This window comes from Bos indicus, chromosome 10 (genome assembly GCF_029378745.1).
Source record: "Bos indicus isolate NIAB-ARS_2022 breed Sahiwal x Tharparkar chromosome 10, NIAB-ARS_B.indTharparkar_mat_pri_1.0, whole genome shotgun sequence".
Classification (NCBI taxonomy): domain Eukaryota; kingdom Metazoa; phylum Chordata; class Mammalia; order Artiodactyla; family Bovidae; genus Bos; species Bos indicus.
This window is the reverse complement of record NC_091769.1, coordinates 21,525,536-21,546,950: the sequence shown is the minus strand read 5'-3', so window position 1 is coordinate 21,546,950 and position 21,415 is coordinate 21,525,536. Positions and strand designations below refer to the sequence as shown.

Below are 21,415 nucleotides of genomic sequence, written 5' to 3'. Positions count from 1 at the left end.
ATGGTCTTGACATCCTTGTTGAACATCAGTTGACCATAGATATGAGAGTTTATTTCTGGATTCTCAATTCTAATCCATTGGAGTACCCTTATGCTAGCACCACATTGTTTTGATGATGGTAACTTTGCTTTTTTAAAAAAAATAATTAGTTAGAACTGGGCCTTTGTTGCGTGCAGGCTTTCTCTAGCTGCAGCCAGCAGGGACTATTCTGTAGTTGTGGTGCACAGGGTTCTCATTGTGATAGCTTCTCTTGTTGTGAAGCATGGGCTCAGTAGCTGTGGCTCAAGGGCTTAATTGTCCTGCTGCAAGTGGGATTCTAGTTTCCAGACCAGGGATCGAACCTGTGTCCCCTGCACTGTCAGGCAGATTCTTAAACACTGAATCACCAGTAACTTTATATAGTATGTTTTAAATTTGGAAAAAGAGAAGCTAACGGCAAAGAAGAAAAGGAAAGATATACCCATTTGAATGCAGAGTTCCAAAGAATAGCAAGGAGAGATAAGAAAGCCTTCCTCAGTGATCAGTGCAAAGAAATAGAGGAAAACAATAGAATGGGAAAGACTAGAGATCTCTTCAAGAAAATTAGAGATACCAACGGAGCATTTCATGCAAAGATGGGCTCAATAAAGGACAGAAATGGTATGGGCCTAACAGAAACAAAAGATATTAAGAAGAGATGGCAAGAATACACAGAAGAACTATACAAAAAAGATCTTCATGACCCAGATAACCACGATGGTGTGATCACTTACCCAGAGCCAGACACTCTGGAATGCAAAGTCAAGTGGGCCTTAGGAAGCATCACTGTGGACAAAGCTAGTAGAGTTGATGGAATTCCAGTTGAGCTATTTCAAATTCTAAAAGATGATGCTGTGAAAGTGCTGAACTCAATATGCCAGCAAATTTGGAAAACTCAGCAGTGGCCACAGGACTGGAAAAGGTCAGTTTTCATATCAATCCCTGAGAAGGGCAATGCCAAGAAATATTCAACTACTGCACAATTGCACTCATCTCACATACTAGCAAGTAATGTTCAAAATCCTCCAAGCCAGGCTTCAGCAGTACGTGAACCATGAACTTCCAGATGTTCAAGCTGGATTTAGAAAAGGCAGAGGGACCAGAGATCAAATTGCCAACATCCATTGGATGGTAGAAAAAGGAAGAGAATTCCAGAAAAAACATCTACTTCTGCTTTATTGATTATGCCAAAGCCTTTGACTGTAGATCACAACAAACTGTGGAAAATTCTGAAAGAGATGGGAATACCAGACCACCTGACCTGCCTCCTGAGAAATCTGTATGCAAGAAGCAACAGTTAGAACCAGATATGGAACAATAGACTGGTTCCAAATCGGGAAAAGAGTATGTCATTGCTGTATATTGTCACCATGCTTATTTGACTTATATGCAGAGTACATCATGCAAAATGCTGGGCTGGATGAAGCACAAGCTGGAATCAAGATTGCCAGGAGAAATATCAATAACCTCAGATATGCAGATGACACCACCCTTATGGCAGAAAGTGAAGAGGAACTAAAGAGCCTCTTGATGAAAGTGAAAGAGGATTGTGAAAATGCTGGCTTAAAACTCAAGATTCAGCAAACTAAGATCATGGATCCAGTCCCATCACTTCATGGTAAATAGATGGGGAAGCAGTGGAAACAATGCTTGACTTTATTTTTTGGGTTCCAAAATCACTGCAGATGGTGACTGCAGCCATGAACTTAAAAGATGCTTACTCCTTGGAAGAAAAGCCATGACCAACCTAGACAGCATATTAAAAAGCAGAGACATTACTTTGCCAACAAAGGTCCATCTAGTTAAAGATATGGTTTTTCCAGTAGTCACGTTTGGATGTGAGAGTTGGACTACAAGGAAAGCTGAGTGCCGAGGAACTGATGCTTTTGAACTGTGGTGTTGGAGAAGACTCTTGATAGTCCCTTGGACAGCAAGGAGATCAAACCAGTCAATCCTAAAGGAAATCAGTCCTGAATATTCATTGGAAGAAATTAGGCTGAAGCTGAAACTCCAATACTTTGGCTACCTGATGTGAAGGGCTGACTCATTGGAAGAGACCATGATGCTAGGAAAGATTGAAGGCAGGAGGAGAAGGGGACAACAGAGGATGAGATGGTTGGATGGTATCACTGACTCAATGGACATGAGTTTGAGCAAGCTCTGGCAGTTGGTGATGGATGGGGAAGCCTGGCATGCTATAATCCATGGGGTCTCAAATAGTCAGATACAACTGAGCGACTGAACTAAAATTTGGAAATTGTGAGTCCTCCAATTTTATTCTTCTTTTTCAAGATTGTTTTGGCTATTCTGGATCCTTTGAAATTCCATATGAATTTTTGAATGGATTTTCAGTTTCTGCAAAAAGCACCATTGGAATTTTCATAGGAATTGCACTGATCTGTATATCACTTTGGGTAATATTATCAACAATATTTAGTAGTTTTCCATACATAATCTTGCATCTCCTTGGTTAAATTTATTTTAAGTATTCTTTTCCTTTTGGTGCTTCTGTAAATGGAATTGTTTTCTTATGGATAACTTATTTTTGACAGAGGCAATATAGTTGAGAAAAGATCTTTTCAACAAGTGCTGCTGGAACTACTGGATATCCACATGTGGAAACCAAAAACAAAAGACACAGGACTTTCATGCATACCTCAAATCATGTAGAAAAATTAACTCAAAATGAATCATATTCCTAAACATGAATACAAAACTGTAAGTCTAGATTTCTAGAATTTTAGAAGAAAATGTAGGAGGAAATCCTTGTGACCTTCAGTTAGGCAAAGACTTCTTAGATATGACACCAAAAGTATGCTCCATTAAAGGACCAACTGATAAATGGGACTTCACCAAAAGTAAAAATTTGCTCTTCAAGGGGAATTGCCTGGTGAACCAGTGGCTAGGACTCGGTGCTTTCACGGCCGTGACTGCATGGCATGGCCAAAAAAAAAAAACCAGAAAAAAACAGTCCCTGTCCTGCCTCACCCTTACTCTTTAAAGACTACTATTAAAAGATTGAAGACACAAGCCACAGATTGGACATGTATTATTTAATAGAGAAATTTCTTCAGAATATATGAAAAACTCTCAAAGTTCAAAATATGAAAAAAAAACCCAACCTAGTTAAGCATGGTTAAACAAAGATTTTAATGACACTTCACACATATTTGGGCTTCCTGGTGGCTCAGTAAAGAATCTGCCTGCAATGCGGGTGACCTGGATTCAATTCCTGGGTTGGGAAGATCCCCTGGAGAAGGGAATGGCAACCCACTCCAGTATTCTTGACTGGAAAAATCCATGAATAGAGGAGCCTGGCAGGCTACAGTTTATGGGGTTGCAAAGAGTTGGACACAACTGAGCAACTAACACTCACACACATTCGTTTCTATATAAGCACACAAATATATGTTCATCATTAGTCATTAGGGAAACAGCAATTAAAGCACAATCAGATACTAGTACATACCTATTAGAATTAATAATAAAAAGACTGAACATTCTGTGCTGGCAGTAACGTGAAGAACCTGAAACTCTTATACATTGCTTGTGGGAATGGAAAATGGTACAACACAATCACTTTGGAAAAGTTTGGCGACTTCTTCAAAAGTCAAACATGTACCCGGCATAGTTACTATATGATCTAGCCAGGGAAAAGAAGACATATGTCCAAACAAAGACTTGAATATGAACATTTATAGCAGCTTTGTTATAGCCCCAAACTGGAAACAATTCAAATTGTTTCATGAACAGATGAATGCACAAATTGTGGTATTTACATATTAGTGCTTCCCTGGTTGACTCATCCTTAAAGAATCTGCCTGCAATGTAGGAGACACAGGTTCAATCACTGAGTCAGGAAGATCCCCTGCAGAAAGAAATAACAACCCACTCCAGTATTCTTGCCTGGGAAATCCTATGGACAGAGAAGCCGGGTGGGCTACAGTCCATGGGGTTGCAAGAGTTGGACACGACTGAGCAACTAAAACCACCACTGCTACATATGATAAAATACTATTCAGCAACAAAAATGAAAGAATTATTGACACATGCAAGAACATGGATGGATCTCAAAATCCTTATGTTGAATGAAAGAAGCTCAACAAAAAGTATATATGATTTCTATATGTAAAACTCCTGAAAATGCAAACTAATCTGTAGTGCTATAAAGTACCTATGTTACCTGGAGAAAGAAATGTAGGGGAGGGTTGGGAGAGATTGTTAACAAAGAAGCATGAAGAAACTTTGGGGCATAATGGATATCTTCACTATCTTTAATGCAGTGATGCCTTCAAGGCTTTATAATATGTCAAAACTTATCAAATTATGCATTTTAAATATATACAGTGGGTCTGAAAGATAGAAGGGATAGAAGGGATAGGCTACCCACTCCAGTATTCTTGGGCTTCCCTTGTGGCTCAGCTGGTAAAGAATCTGCCTGCAATGTGGGAGACCTGGGTTCAATATCTGGGTTGGGAAGATGCCCTGGAGAAGGGAAAGGCTAGCCAGTCCAGTATTCTGGCCTGGAGAATTCCACAACTCTATAGTCCATGGGGTTGCAAAGAGTCGGACACAACTGAGCAACTTTCACTTCACTTCACATGTCAATTCTGTATCAATAAACTTTTTTAAAAGCTACCAATCTGATGTATAGTTAGGTTCATTTGTTTTAGTCTTCAAATTTTAGGAGTTGCTTTTTAATTCTGTTTCTGAATATGTAAAATAATTGCATTTCTATAGACAAAATTATATAACCAGTTAAATTCAGGGAAACATTCCTTTCATATTTTCACTTCTACAATGTTCCCTTCCTATCTCCAGAGGTAACTTTTTCTTTTTGCAATTTCTGTTTTATCATCTAGAGTTGCTTTTTTATATGCATTTATACTCCCCCATTTTTTGGCCATGTTTTGGCCACAACATGTGGGATCCTAGTTCTGCCCCCAGGGATTGAGCTGGTGCTCTCTGCAGTAGAAGCTCAGAGTTTAACCTCTGGACTGCTAGGTCAGTCCCCTTCCCAAAACAAAGAATTGCACATTATGTAACCTATACCTTTTGTTTTCATTTAACAATAAATTCTGGAAATTGCTGAATATTCTTCTTTTAAAAAATTCTTTTATTTATTTACGGCTGCCTTAGTCTTTGTTGCTTTGCTCGGGCTTTCTCTAGTTGCTGCGAGTGGAGACTACTCTCTAGTTGTTGTGCACGGGCTTCTCATTGCAGTGGCTCCTGTTGTCTCAGGGCACAGGCTCTAGGTGCACAGGATCCAGTAGCTGCAGCACGTGGGCTCGGTAGTTGTGCCTTGTAGGCTCTGGAACGCAGGCTCAGTAGTAGTTGTGGTGCATGGGCTCAGTTGCTCCATGGCATGTGGAATCTTCCCAGACCAGGGATGGAACCCGTGTCCCCTGCACTGGCAGGTGGATTCTTATCCACTGCGCCACCAGGGACATCTCTCCTTTCTTTCTATTTAAAAAAATATTTGTTTACTTATTTGGCTATGCTGGGTCTTATTTGCAGCATATGGGATCTAGTTCCCTGACCAAGGATCAAACCCAGGCCCCCTGCATTGGGAGCCCAGAGTCTTAACTACTGGATCACCAGCGAAGTCCCTCTCATTTCTTTTTATATGTGCATAATACTCAACTGTGATTTGTCACTGATAAACATTTGCTATTATAAATACTAGTGCAAGAAAATAACCTTGTTCATAAGTGATCTCATATTTTTGCCAGTGCATCTTTGAGACAGATTCTTAGAAATGGAATTGCTGGGTTAAAGATAAATATATGTGTAACTTTCCTAGATAATGTCATGTTCACTACAGAGTGGTTGCTGTGTTTGGCATCCTCACCAGCAACATATGAGTGTCTGTTGCCCCCTAACCTTGACAAGTGAATATGTTACGAAATACTTGGGTCTGCCAGTCTGATCGATGAAAAGTGGTAGTTTGATGGAGTTTGCTTATCCCACTAAAAGTGAGGTTGAATATCTTTTCATATGTTCAAGGGCCATTAAATTTTTTTCTATGAACTGTTTATGCCTTTTGCTCAACTTTCTGTTGTCATTGGTTTTCTCTTTTTAGAAGTTCTTTGTATAGTAAAGTTATTAACCCTTTGTGATTTAAGTTGTCACAATTTGTCACTTAGGTTTTCACTTCATCTATAGTGGGCTTTCTCTGTGTATATGTGTGAGAGAGAAAAATTTGGACTCTTTCTCCAAAGGGTGTTCTTTTATTTTTATGTTGCCAAGTTTATCAATCTTTTCTTTTATTGCTTCTAGACTTGGATCATAGCAAGAGTTCTTTACATGCACATACACACATCTTTTAATCACGTTAAGGAAATATCCACTGACTCTTACTTCACTGAAATTTTAAATCAGAAATGGATATGAATTATGACAAACGCTTTGTTGGCAACTGGAGAGAAGCATATGACATTTCTTCTTAGAAATATTACTATAATAAGTTACATTAATAGATTTCTTAATACTGAATTATCTTTTTTTTTAATGAGCATCACCTGGTCATACTTTAAGAAATGTACTCTATTTTCTATCTTATTTAAGATTTTTGAATCAATATTCACAGGTGAGATTGTTATATGGTTTTCTTGTGTATATGTGTGCAATCTTTATCATTTGTTTACTAAGTTCATTTCATAAAATGTTTTTAAAAGTGTTATCCTTTTTCTATGACCCAGAATGTGTAAGTAGAATTAAGATTATATTTAGGAAAACTATGCAATGGTTTGAGTTATGGGCTGAACTAATCACTTTTTAGTGGAACATCTTTTTAACCTGAAAGAACAACTAACAAACTATACTTATTCAGATTTGGGTATTTGATAGACATTTTCTCAAAAATATACAAACTGAGTTTGTCATTTCAAGGAAAACAGGTGACTTAGTGTAATACTTATTGCCAATGATAAAACTCAAACTTTCAGATGAAAATAAAAATTTTGAGAAACTTGTATCTGTAACTGTGTGCCTGACTACTTCCCAATACTCAAAGATTTTTCTGGTGAGATTGGTAATGATAGTAACAAAGGTGATTTTAAAATATTATAAAATGAGTGTGTCAATATTTAATATTGTTTCATGAAATGTGTCAATGTGTATAACTCAGTGAACTAGTATTTTCCAAATGACCAATTTGGTCTAAATGTAAAACGTGACAAGTTCATTGATACAGTGCAGCTAGCTTTTAACAAACTCCCACTTCTTAAATGTTGATGTAGTGTCAAAGAAAAATATTAACAAAATCTAAATAGGTGAATAGTGGACTCACTGGAAAAGATCCTGAAGTTGGGAAAGATTGAAGGCAAAAGGTGAAAAGGGCAGCAGAGAATGAGATGGCTGGATAGCATCACTAACTCAATGGCTATGAACTTGGGCAAATTCCAGGAGATAGCGGAGGACAGGGAGACTTTGCTTGCTGAGACCCACCGGCTCGCAGAGTTGGACAGCACTTAGCAACTGAACAATAGGCTCTAGGGAAATACTACTCTCTTTTCCAGCTACATACTTGAGTGAGTCCAGATCTTTACACGCTTCAACCAAAACAGTATACTGTAACAGAGTGATTGCAGAAGTACATGTGTGAATCCAGCTGCTTTCTATTAGGTCAGATTGTGTGTGTGCACGCGCGCGCGTGCGCGCACACACACACACACACACACACACACACACACACACACACGCATGCTCAGTTGTGTCCAAGGCTTTGCAACCCCGTGGGGTATATAGCCCACCGGGCTCCTCTCTCCATGGACTTTTCCAGACAAGAAATACTGGAGTGGGTTGCCATTTCCTTCTCCAGGGGATCTTTCTGACCATGGGATTGAACCCACATCTCCTGCATCTCCTGCGGATGCTTTACCACTGAGCTAGCTACCTGGGAAGCCCAGGTAGCCGGTGTTGTTCAGTCGCTGGATCCTGACTGATTCTTTGCCATCCCATGGACTGCAGCACGCCAGGCCTCCCTGACATCATCAGATGCCTGGTCAGATAGTAAGAGATTATAAAATGGTAAAATAAAAGTGATGCCACTCTTCTCACTAAATTATATTTATTTTGGAACATATAGTTATATTTCACAGGTTATGTTACCACTTAATGGGTTTATTATTGTTGTTTTCAAATAAATTAATAAATATTTTTAACTTTTCAGTTTTAATTGCTAATATAGTGAATATTGATAGATACAATCCACAGAAACCAAAACTTTGTAGGGAGGGAGTCTTCAATATATATATATATATTTTTTGCCACAGCATGCCTGGGATAGAGGATCTTCCTTCCCCAACCAGGGATCAAACTGTGCCCCAGCAGTGGAAGCGCAGAGTCCTCACCACTGGACCACTGGGGAATTCCTTTCAATACTTCTTAAAAGTTAAAAGAGTTCTGAGACCAAGAAGTTTGCAAATCAGCATTTGTTGACTTCCTCAAGAAAATTTCATGTTCACATTTTTTTTTGGTCAGCTACTTTTATAATTGAACAGAGCCATAAAATTCTTGGATCATATTTTCTTTTTGAAAACCTTGAAATGTATCTTCATTGTTTCTAGCATAAAATGATTCTGTAAGGAAGTCTTATGCCAATCTACTTTTCTTTTCCTTATAAATGGCTAGTATTTGTTGTCTGGATGCTCAAAGGGGTTTTCCTTATCTTTTTTCCCCTTATCTTTAAAGACTAATTTAATAGCTTTACTAGAAAATGTTTTGGTTTTGACTGTTCTGGGTCAGTTTTCTCCTTTGCAATAAATATGTAGACTTAGTTCTTATTTCAGGAAAAATTTCTCAAAATTTTGTTTTAAATATTTGTTCTGATACATTGCTCTGGTTTTCCTTGCGGGAATAACCGTGTGTGTAAAATCTCTTTGCTTGTTCTCTATATCTCTTTCTCTTGAAAGTTTTTATTTTTCTTTTTAGGAAAACCGTCCTCCTTTCAGCATTATTTCTGAAAAAAAATTTTTTTAATTTCCTTGATACTGGTTAGTTCTCATTCTATACAAATCACTTTTTAGCTTTTCTATTTCTGGTTTACACTGTTCTTTAAAAGCATTTATTATTTTCTTTATTTCACTTGAAAATAAAGTGAAAAAAGAGAGAAGAAAAAAATTACGTTAAAGTTTTCATCAGCTTTGTGACCACATTTTTCTAGTGTATTACGTCTACTTGAATATTATTAGGTTTGTTTTCACCTTTTTGTTTGCACAGTAGCACGTTTGGGATTCGACCATATTTCTTATCTTTTTCCAATTTTAAAAGAGGTAGATTTTCCCGGACTCTACTTTCGTCTCTCGGGCCCCGCCCACTCCCGGGCCCCGCCCACGCCGCTCACACACCGTCGAGGGACACGCCCAGCTGTTTGTCTCTCGCTGGTGCCAGACTCTCTATTTTTTCCCGCCATTTCCAGCTCTTCTTGAGAGCTGGTTGATTTCGGTGAGATCCGAGGCCCTCCGCGATCACTGCGGTCAAACAGGTAGGGAATGTAGTTTAAAAAGAGCTATTGGTAAATTTGAGCCTTTGCCTAATCTCCATCGCCCTTAGAAATAGGGCGAGTCTTACCCTCACAAACCCTGTTAACGGCTCTTCTTTGAAAGAGTTCATTTGGTCAACCCATTTGATTAAAATTCTTGCTCCGCCTAACTGGGAGCATTGTAACTGGGACCTTTCCAGTGGTTCTTTAGATTCACTTCTGGGAGAAGTTAGTGTTTCTGTGAGCAACAAATAGAAATCTGAAGCGCGTGCCTCTGTGTAATGTCTTTGCGTTGAAACGTTTGCATGCTTAGTCGCTCCAGTCGTGTCTGACTCTGACCGGATGGACTGTAGCTCGCCAGGCTTCTCTGTCTAAGGGATTCTCCAGGCAAGCATACTGGAGTTGTTTGTCGTGCCCTTCTCCAGAGGATCTCCCCCACCCAGGGATCGAACCGGTGTCTCTTTACAGATCCTGCATTGGCAGTCGGGTTCTTTACCACTAGCGCCATCTGGGAAGCCCTATTGAAATATTTATTCAGTGTTTTTGTCCTGAATCTTGCCCTTGTGTGACAAAAATGTTAAAGTGTGGCGCAAACTAGCCAACATCCTTTGAGCAAATGTCTCCATAAACGACTTTATAACGTTTTTAAAGAAAAAACATAAGTGGGGAAGAAAATTTACCCTCTGTTTTGTTTTTTTCCCCCAATTTAATTTTAAATTAAAATCAAACCTGTTTCATTCTTGTAGAATATTCATGAAATTAAACATAAATTCATTAAATATATGAACTAATGACAGATCTGTATCAGTTCTGTATTTTTAATGTCAGTTTCTTCATTTCAAATCTTGCTGTTCAATGAATATCAAATGCATCTTTTATTTTTATTTTTTCAAATGCATCTTAAAAAAGGATGGGATTGGACAAAACGTTAAATGATTTTTAAGATCACTTTTAGATCTATGATTCTGAGGTTCTGTGGAGTAGAAGAAAATGTAAACAATCTGAGACGTCATTCAAAAACCATCTTTCTCATAGATAAAATGTGTCCCAAGTGGTTAATATGTGATCTTCTATATTTTGTCCACTACCTCCTCCTTGCTCCATCTTGCTGTATCACAGGAAACTATTAGGAAATAAGAAGATGGTTCTTTTTTTTAAAGAGTTTTTTCTAATTACAGATTAATACCTGAATTAATACAGAAAACTTAGAAAACAAAACGGTGTAAAGACAGCATATACATACAACAAATATCCATAATCTCACCATTCAAAAAAAAAATCATCACTGTCCTGTTACTTTTCTGAATATGTATACTTTTTAGAAAATGGCATTGCATACTCTGCAGTCTGCTTTTTTACACTTTAGAGATATATCTTACAACCAGTTGAAATACTCCACAAAAATATGCCCATATTCCAATAAGTTAGCAGAAGCTGAGCAAGCATTAAGTAGATTTTGGAACAGCTATAATTATGTTATAGTAAATATAATTATGTTATGCCCAGAGTTGTTCTCTCTCTTTGCTGCAGAATGGATTGGTTTCACTGCAACCGATGTTTCCGAAAAGATGGGGCCCATTTCTTTGTCACCAACTGTGGCCATATTTTCTGTAAAAAATGTGTGATTCTGGGTGAGTGACTTAACTGTTTGCAGATTCAGGCAAAAATGTTTTAAACTTAGAAATAATGATTAGCCATTTCTCTGTGTAACTTGGAATAAATATCACTTAGGAGGTCAAATGTGCTGTGAGTATAATAGGAAACTGTTGATTATGAAAATTGGAGGAATCCATTAACAAAGAATGATTTAGCAAATGGAATATCTATTATTTGAACATCAAAAGGTGCTTGTCCATGTTCTGAAGCCTGTAGCAGGGAAAGCCACAAAATTATCAGACTGACTAGAGAAAAGAGAGAAAAACAAAAATGATGACTAGAAATTGGGAAATCGGTTGATAACAAGAGCCATTTCTAATGGAAAGTGGTATAGTCTGTCAAGTTAATTTATTTAGAAATATTGACGATGATGATAGTGGTGAGTAATACCTTTGTGGTTTTCACATGTCCTGATTTTGTTAGAAGGAAAGTTATGACCAACCTAGACAGCATATTCAAAAGCAGAGACATTACTTTGCCAACAAAGGTCCATCTAGTCAAGGCTATGGTTTTTCCAGTGGTCATGTATGGATGAGAGTTGGACTGTGAAGAAGGCTGAGCACCGAAGAACTGATGCTTTTGAACTGTGGTGTTGGAGAAGACTCTTGAGAGTCCCTTGGACTGCAAGGAGATCCAACTAGTCCATTCTGAAGATCAGCCCTGGGATTTCTTTGGAAGGAATGATGCTAAAGCTGAAACTCCAGTACTTTGGCCACCTCATGCGAAGAGTTGACTCATTGGGAAAGACTCTGATGCTGGGAGGGATTGGGGGCAGGAGGAGAAGGGGGCAACAGAGGATGAGATGGCTGGATGGCATCACCGACTTGATGGACGTGAGTTTGGGTGAACTCCGGGAGTTGGTGATGGCAGGGAGGCCTGGCGTGCTGCAGTTCATGGGGTAGCAAAGAGTCGGACACGACTGAGTGACTGAACTGAACTGAACTAATTTTATATATCCTTAACACAACCCCAGGAGGTAATTATTAATAGACCCACTTTACAAGTAGGGAGCTGATTCAAAGAGGTGATTTGACCAAGTTCTTGTAACTGTTAAATCTTAGAAGTGGGACTTTAAGATATGTCTTTTTTTTTTTATTTAAGTGCTAAAATACTTACAAGGTATGTATGTATTCTGGGTATGTAGGTCCAGAAGAGGGACTTAGGATGCTTTGATCAGGGAAAATTTCATGGAAGAAGTGCCACTTTGGTAAAGTTTTGAGTAATAAATTGGAGTCTGCCAAGCGAATTAGGCAGGGAAGATAATTCTAGTTTAAAAGAACATCATGTATAAAGGAATATAGCATCATAAAACTTAGTACAGGGAAGTACACATGGTTGGGATTGGTAGAACATAAAAGAATAAGATGAGAAATGTGAGAGATGAGGCTAGAGAGGTAGGCAGTGGCCAGATGATGGAAGGCTCTATCTACCAGGCTAAAGAACCTGAACTTTATCCTGCAGGTGATGGAGACCTGTGGCAGTTTCTTTGTTTTGTCTTTTTCTTAAATAGAAGAATGGTTTGGATGTGCTAGCTGATTTTGGCAATAATACAGGAGGAAGACCCGGAAAACTTTATCCCCAAGGAAAAAGAGTCAGGTTAGCTCACCTCTGGAGAAGCTTTTTTGAGGTGTGAATCTCATGACCCTTTTAAGTTCTCTGCTAATGTGACAAAGCTATTACTATGCTAACAGCAGCTCACTTTGGAGCAGTTTGTCTCAGTGAAGCACATGTCATATGATGTTTTCTCCTGACATGGCATTTATCTTAATCAATAACCAGCACCACTACTAAAAATTCAACTTCAAAGGAAAATTAGGAATTTTAATTCTCAAATCTTTCATGTTGAGTCAATTAGACAATGAGGGTAGGAGAGCTCCAAAATGATATCCAGGAATACTAGCAAAGTGCAAACAGGGCAGGAATAATTGGAGAATTTCTTCAGGTACCCAGTGTGTGCCTACTGTCAGGGAGATGGAATAAAAAAATAATAACTTAAAGTTGAGATCATTGGTACTCTTTCTGCTGCTGCTAAGTCACTTCAGTCGTGTCCGACTCTGTGCGACCCCATAGACGGCAGCCCACCAGGCCCCGTCGTCCCTGGGATTCTCCAGGCAAGAACACTAGAGTGGATCGCCATTTCCTTCTCCAATGCATGAAAGTGAAAAGGGAAAGTGAAGTCGTTCAGTCGTGTTCCACTCTTCGTGACCCCATGGACTGCAACCTACCAGGCTCCTCCATCCATGCGATTTTCCAGGCAAGAGTACAGTAAATGTACACCCCTCAATGACTGCTGGGAGGCAACTGTCCCTTATTTGTAGAAGAAAATTGGGAATTTATTTAAAAGGAATGGGTAGAGGTACAGAGTGAAAGCCTTACTTCTTAGCAACATACAAGTTTGGAAACGCTGATTTCTGGCATGGTGCTCAAGTTGAGGTCCTTTTTTAGCACAATGACATTCTGAATTCAGTAAGAACCTCTTTTCTTTAGCTAGCCAGCTTGACTGTTGCCACATACTTTGGGAGAATCTTACTTCATGCCCGTGAGAACCAAACATTTTTTTCCCTTTCCTCCCTAGAAAAATGTGCTGTTTGTGGAACTGCCTGCAAGTATCTGGCTCTTTCTGATAATGTAAGTTTTTCCTTCTCTGTCACAATCTTATCCTGTTTCCTGGTGTATAGGAAGTATACAAAGAATACAGTGACTATGAACTGAAAGTTGGGGGGAATTTCCTGTCGGTTCAGTGGTTAGGACTCAGTTCTTTCACTGCAGACCTGGGTTCAATCCTTGGTCAGGAAACTAAGATCACCAAGCTACACCATGCAGCCCCCAAAAAAGAAACAAAATGCATAGATAACAATTGAGGTGGAAAAGGAGGTAAACAAGAGATAGAAGAATTATTTGTGGATTTGTGGCTACTGCCACAGAAGTGTGAGGTAAGGAGGATTAAGACATACAGTCTACATCTCCTGGTTCAGTAGTGATCACACTCTTACCTAGCACAGTGAAATTCTATCTGGTGCTTTAGAAAGGGTGGTACATCTTTAACCATATTTGCCAGTATTTTATTTCATTCCATTGTGATGTGTCTTATTCTCTTGATAGCTGAAACCTCAGGAGAAGATGTACTTCAGAAACCCTGTGGAGACAGCTTTGCAGTACTTTAGTCACATCTCTCAGGTATGAGAAATAACAGTGAAGACATTCTGATTTTCCAGGCAAGTTATAATTGCATCTTATTTCTTTTCCAAAGGTTCTCTTTAAACTGCATTCATACATTTGTATACAGTGGGGAGAAATTGGCTGCCCTATTTGCTTTCTTCCCTGATAATACAAATCTCAACAATTAACTTTTTACTGACCCAGAATCTGTGATAGGCTGTAAAAAACACTATGTAGCTGAATCTTGTAGTTCCTAGTTCTATTAAGTTATTTTTGAGGGTAAAGATGCCTCTAGGCAGCTTCATTATCCTTCTGTGCAGATTTAGTAAATCTTCTAAAAATTTCTTTGAATATATAGGTCTGACCCTGTAGAGGACTTAGCAGCCTGGCTTTCAAAGTTTTGCTTATAGACCTAAGTTCAAGAAGGGATTTCTTGTTCTCTATTCTTATTTTTCAATAACCTTTCTTAGTAATGCTTATATATTTAATTCTTAATTTAGTATTTATAATTAGTTGTCTGAACTTTAGAAGATATTTTTCTTTTCCTGATGCATGATATGTTGTCATGCTATTGACTCAGTCAGGAGCAATCGAGTTGTGGAAGGAGGTGAAGAGGAGACAGGACAGATTTGAGAGAGTTCCCAAATTGTAAAAATTTCGGTTTTTCACTTTCATTCTTTAGTTCTCCACCAAGATCATTTCATGGCCTCATGGGATTCTTATCTGGGCATGTTTCTTGAGATTTTATCACTGTTTTTCTTCTCTATTCTTCTCATTATTTTGAGAGTTATTCTTTTATTAAACATGAAGATGGTCCTTTGTCATGTTTGGCTGAAGAGAGTAGATTTCATTTTTCTTTGATGTCTCCCCTTTGATGTCATCAGTCCTGACTCTGGAGATGGAGGAAGGGAAATGAGGCTTTCACGGCATCCTGTTTTTAGCTGCTTGGGTGAACCATCATATTTGAGATACTATTTAACATTATGAGGAGATAAAATCCAGCTGAGACTCAAGCAGAAATGTAAACAAGGTCACATGGGCAAGAGAAAGAGCAGAGCTTTGGTTAATAACTAAACCAAGGATTAGTTAATGATCAGTAGAGAAATTATATGTAGTCTGAGTTCTAACCTACCTAATCATGGGACCAATTACACATGGTCAAGTAATCAAGATAAAATACATGGAAAGGGTCAGTTAATCATCACTTTAGTGAAGTGCCAGTTTGGTAAAGTCAGCAAGGTCTGAAAATGTGTTTTCCTAATCTGTGAAGTTGAATAACTGATCCAAGTAATGTCTAGATTGTCTTTTGCTCACATTTTCTTTCCTCAGTCAGACTTTTACTGACTTATCTCAAATAGCAGCCCCAAGTTTACTTATCCTGCTTTATTTTTCATTGGAAATCTTATCTCTAACATTTTATAATATATTTGTTATTGTCTGAATTCTGCTCTGCTTTCTCGTAGCATAATGTGTTCAAGGTTCATTCATGTAAAAATATTAGAACTTCATTAGTATTTCATTCCTTTCCATGACCAAGTAATACTATAGATGGATATACATTTCATGTATTCATTCGTCAGTTGAGGGACATTTAATTTGTTTCCACCTTTTGATTATTATGAACAATGCCACTATGAACACATGTATACAAGTTTCTGTGTGGACATATATATTCATATCTCTTGGATGTATACATAGGAATTAAATCACTGGGTCAGATGGTAGTTCTGTGTTTAACTTTTGAAACTGCCAGACTGTTTTCCCAAGTGCTTGCCTATTTTACATTTTTACCAGCAGTGTGTAAGGATTTTGATTTCTCCAAATTCTAATCAACATTTGTTTTATCTGTCTTTTTTTATTATAATCATCCTAATGGTATGAACTTGTATCATGGTGTGGTTTTGATTTACATTTAGAATTGATGCTTTTGAACTGTGGTGCTGGAGAAGACTCTTGAGAGTCCCTTGGACTGCAAGGAGATCCAACCAGTCCATCCTAAAGGAGACCAGTCCTGAGTGTTCATTGGAAGGACTGATGCTGAGGCTGAAACTCCAATACTTTGGCCACCTCATGCAAAGAGTTGACTCATTGGAAAAGACCCTGATGCTGGGAGGGATTGGGGGCAGGAGGAGAAGGGGACGACAGAGGATGAGATGGCTGGATGGCATCACCGACTCAATGCACATGAGTTTAGGTGAATTCCGGGAGTTGGTGATGGACAGGGAGGCCTGGCGTTCTGCAATTCATGGGGTCGCAAAGAGTTGGACACGACTGAGCAACTGAACTGACTGACTGAACTGATGTTGAGCATCTTCTTGTGTACTTATGGGCTATTTATTTGTCATCTTTAAAGTGATGTCTATTCAGATACTTTGCCCTTGCCCATTTTTTTAAAAGATTATCTTTTTATTATTAGTTATAAGGGTTCTTTATATATTCTAGGTACAAGTCCTTATCCAGATACATGATTTGCAAACATTTTCTTCCATTTTGTTGGGCCCTTTCCACTTTAAAACTAAGAAATATAATAGGGCTTCCCTGGTGGCTCAGTGGTAAAGAATCTGCCTGCCAATGAAGGAGACTTGGGTTCAATCCCTGGTCCACGAAGATCCCACACGCTGAGGAGCAGCTAAGCCCGTGCGCCGCCACCATTGAGCCTTTATTCTAGAGCCTGGGAACCACAACTACTAAGCCGCAACTACTGAAGTCTGCTCTTTGCAACTAGAGAAAAGCCCGTGCAACAAGGAAGACTGAGCACAGTCAAATAAAAATTATTTAAAAAAAAGAAATAAAATAAATATCCATTAAGTAAGTTCAAATAGGCAGAACAGATAAGATGGGGTATCAGTAAAATAGGAAATAAAGAGAGAGAAGATACTGAGAGAAGAGGGAAAGATGTAAATTCACAAAGAAAGACAAATTCAGAGCAAGAGGCATAAATGAAAATACAGAAAAAGACTTTTATTAGTTTAGTGTTGGGATAGACAAATATTTCTTGAAAGGTCAGTAAATATTTAGGCTTTGCAAGCCATGCAGTCTCTGTTGCAGCTACTCAACTCTGCTGTTATAGCATAGAAGCAGCCATAGGCAGTCTGTAAACAAATGGCAGGACCATATTCTAGCAAAAGGCAAAGGAGAAAAGGAAAGATATACCTATTTGAATGCACAGTTCCAAAGAATAGCAAGGAAAGGTAAGAAAGCCTTCCTCAGTGATCAATGCAAAGAAATAGAGAAAAACAATAGAACAGGAAAGACTAGAGATCTCTTCAAGAAAACTAGAGATACCAAGGGAACATTTCATGCAAAGATGGGCACAATAAAGGACAGAAATGGTATGGACCTAACAGAAACAGATGTTAAAAAGAGGTGGCAACAATACACAGAAGAACTATACAAAAAAGATCTGATCGATAGTTGCCTGACTTTGAAGTCATATGTTTTGCTAATGTACATAAATAACTACCATACAAGTCGTTTGAATAAAATCAAGTCAAGCCCCGATCTCATCAATAGACCAGACCAGTTTCCCATCCTTCACTTGAATTTAAACATTGAACAACTGAGATAATCAATGATGCCTTTGAAGAAAGGTTTTGTTTAGTCAAAGATTATTTTACCTGAAAAGAAAGAGTTTATCTGTCACCATATAAGACTTCTGAAACAGTATAGTTGAGTTCTTTGTCACTACTGAGCAGGTTGAGGAACTTAGGCCCCAATGTAAGAGATAATATTGCTTTGATTACAGAGCAAATACTATTGTTTTGTTCAAACCAAAACTTAACTTTCTGACTGCACTGCACAGCATGTGGAATCTTAGTTCATCAACCAGGGATGGAACTCATGCCCCTTGAAGTGGAAGCATGGAGTCTTAACCACTTGACCACCAGGGAAGTCCCCTGCTTTTGATACAGAAGCATTTAGAAAAAAAAAATCTCTTTGAGCATCATAATTACTCTTGCAGTTACAAATCTGAACATTTAACTGCCTTTTCAAAACCCTTTGATGTCCTATCACCTGTTTCCTTCCGACCCTTCAGAGTGACACCTAGTTCCCTTAAGATGGGGTTCCTCCAGATCTTCTCTCTCCAATGTCATCCACAGCTACCACTTCACATTTTATGTACCACATAAGTTCTTATGTAGGTTATTTATTACCTAACCTATAGGGTAGGTTTAGTTCTTTTATACACCATGTAGTGTATAACAGTTTTGTATCTCTGTGCCTGGAACACTTGACTTCCACACTAAAGTCACCTCTTAATTATTATTTCTATACTTTATACATGCTTCTTCTGTTTTTCATATCACCTTTTGTTTTAGTTATTGATTCATACTTCTGAATGTCTCTTGTACAATATGGTGAAGAGCTACAAAAGTACAAGAGTTCATACTATCCCTCTTAGTATTTCCTATTCCTTATATCCATCACCCTGCTTCACCAATTCCTAGCTCATGGCCAATCTTCCTTTTTCTGGACAATCCCATCTCCTGCCACCCCATCTAGATTATTTTGAAGCCAGTCAGATATATCATTTCAATTTGTAAATATTTCAGAGCCTGTCTCTAAAAGATAGGTACTCTTTTCTTAAATATAACCACGTCATGATAAAATAATTCCCTAATATTATCCATTACTGCTACTGCTAAGTCACTTCAGTCGTTTCCGACTCTATGTGACCCCATAGACGGCAGCCCACCAGGCTCCTCCGTCCCTGGGATTCTCCAGGCGAGAACACGAGTGGGTTGCCATTTCCTTCTCCAATGCATGAAAGTGAAAAGTCAAAGTGAAATCGCTCAGTTGTGTCCGACTCTTCGCAACGCCATGGACCACAGCCAACCAGGCGCCCCCATCTGTGGGATTTTCCAGGCAAGAGTACTGGAGTGGGGTGCCATCGCATTAGTCAGTTAATATTCAGTTTCCTCAGTGTCTCATAATTATTTTTTTTTTCAGTTTTATTTATCTATTCATTTTTTACTTTACAATATTGTATTGGTTTTGCCATGTATTGACATGAATCTGCCATGGGTATACATGTGTTCCCCATCCTGAACCCCCCTCCCACCTCCCTACCCATCCCATCCCTCTGGGTCATCCCAGTGCACCAGCCCTGAGCATCCTGTATCATGCATCAAACCTGGACTGGCAATTTGTTTCACATATGATAATATACATGTTTCAATGCCATTCTCCCAAATCATCCCACCCTTGCCCTCTCCTACAGAGTCCAAAAGACTGTTCTTTACATCTGTGTCTCTTTTGCTGTCTCGCATATAGGGTTATCATTACCATCTTTATAAATTCCATATATATGTGTTAGTATACTGTATTGGTGTTTTTCTTTCTGGCTTACTTCACTCTGTATAATAGGCTCCAGTTTCATCCACCTCATTAGAACTGATTCAAATGTATTCTTTTTAATGGCTGAGTAATACTCCATTGTGTATATGTACCACAGCTTTCTTATCCATTCTTATCCATCTGCTGATGGACATCTAGGTTGCTTCCATGTCCTGGCTATTATAAACGGTGCTGCAGTGAACATTGGGGTACACATGTCTCTTTCAATTCTGGTTTCCTTGGTGTGTATGCCCAGCAGTAGGATTGCTGGGTCATATGGCAGTTCTATTTCCAGTTTTTTAAGGAATCTCCACACTGTTCTCCATAGTGGCTATACTAGTTTGCATTCCCACCAACAGTGTAAGAGGGTTCCCTTTTCTCTACACCCTCTCCAGCATTTAGTGCTTGCAGATATATTCCTAAGTATTTTATTCTTTTCGTTGCAATGGTGAATGGAATTGTTTCCTTAATTTCTCTTTCTGTTTTCTCATTGTTAGTGTATAGGAATGCAAGGGATTTCTGTGTGTTGATTTTATATCCTGCAACTTTACTATATTCATTGATTAGCTCTGGTAATTTTCTGGTGGAGTCTTTAGGGTTTTCTATGTAGAGGCTCATGTCATCTGCAAACAGTGAGAGTTTTACTTCTTCTTTTCCAATCTGGATTCCTTTTATTTCTTTTTCTGCTCTGATTGCTGTGGCCAAAACTTTCAAAACTATGTTGAATAGTAGTGATGAGAGTGGGCACCCTTGTCTTGTTTTTGACTTTAGGGGAAATGCTTTCAATTTTTCACCATTGAGGATAATGTTTGCTGTGGGTTTGTCATATATAGCTTTTATTATGTTGAGGTATGTTCCTTCTATTCCTGCTTTCTGGAGGGTTTTTATCATAAATGGATGTTGAATTTTGTCAAAGGCTTTCTCTGCATCTATTGAGATAATCATATGTTTTCATATTTCAATTTGTTAATGTGGTGTATTACATTGATTGATTTGTGGATCTTGAAGAATCTTTGCATCCCTGGGATAAAGCCCAATTGGTCATGATGTATGATCTTTTTAATATGTTGCTGGATTCTGTTTGCTAGAATTTTGTTAAGGATTTTTGCATCTATGTTCATCAGTGATATTGGCCTGTAGTTTTCTTTTTTTGTGTGGCATTTTTGTCAGGTTTTGGTATTAGGGTGATGGTGGCCTCATAGAATGAGTTTGGAAGTTTACCTCAGTGTCTCATAATTATTTTAAAACTTTTAATTGGTTTCAATAAACTCTATATAACTGAGTTGACTCTTTTGTCTCTTAAGGTTATTTTAAACTGTAAGTTTCCTCTTGTTTCTTTTTTACTATTGTTGAAGAAAATGGTCTTTTGTGCTGTAAGGCTGTTCATAGCATGGATTTTGCACACTGTATCTACCTGGAGTCATTTAATATGCTTGTTTGTGCTCTATATTTTCTCTAAGTTAATAGTTATTTAGGCTTAATCAGAACCATTTAAGTTGAGGGGAGGGGATGAGACAAGACTACTTACAGCAGTGCTGTGTTCTACCAAGAGGTATGTAATGATTTTCTGTCTCATTTTGTGTGATGGTAGAAATTGATGAACTTTACATTGATTCATTAGTTCACTGAGTTGCAAGATGCTGATATTTTAATTCTGTCTTCTCATTGTTTTTAGCTGAATACTTGGAAAGGATAAATTTACATTTTTCAACTATATGATTATCTTAAGATGTAATTCAAACTTATGGGAATTCCCTGGTG

General features: G+C 38.3%; 1 protein-coding gene across 1 annotated transcript in view; it reads left to right on the top strand.

Annotated features, from left to right (window-relative positions):
- Nucleotides 1–9,389: 9,389 nt before the first annotated feature.
- The window catches only part of RNF212B (ring finger protein 212B), a 30,990-nt gene continuing 18,964 nt past the window's right edge, over nucleotides 9,390–21,415 (top strand). Inside the window, exons 1-4 of the mRNA XM_070797109.1 lie at nucleotides 9,390–9,505; nucleotides 11,033–11,133; nucleotides 13,734–13,786; nucleotides 14,261–14,335. Of these exons, the coding sequence (XP_070653210.1) occupies nucleotides 11,034–11,133; nucleotides 13,734–13,786; nucleotides 14,261–14,335 (228 nt within the window). The 5' untranslated portion in view covers nucleotides 9,390–9,505; nucleotide 11,033. The remainder of the gene's footprint in view (nucleotides 9,506–11,032; nucleotides 11,134–13,733; nucleotides 13,787–14,260; nucleotides 14,336–21,415) is intronic.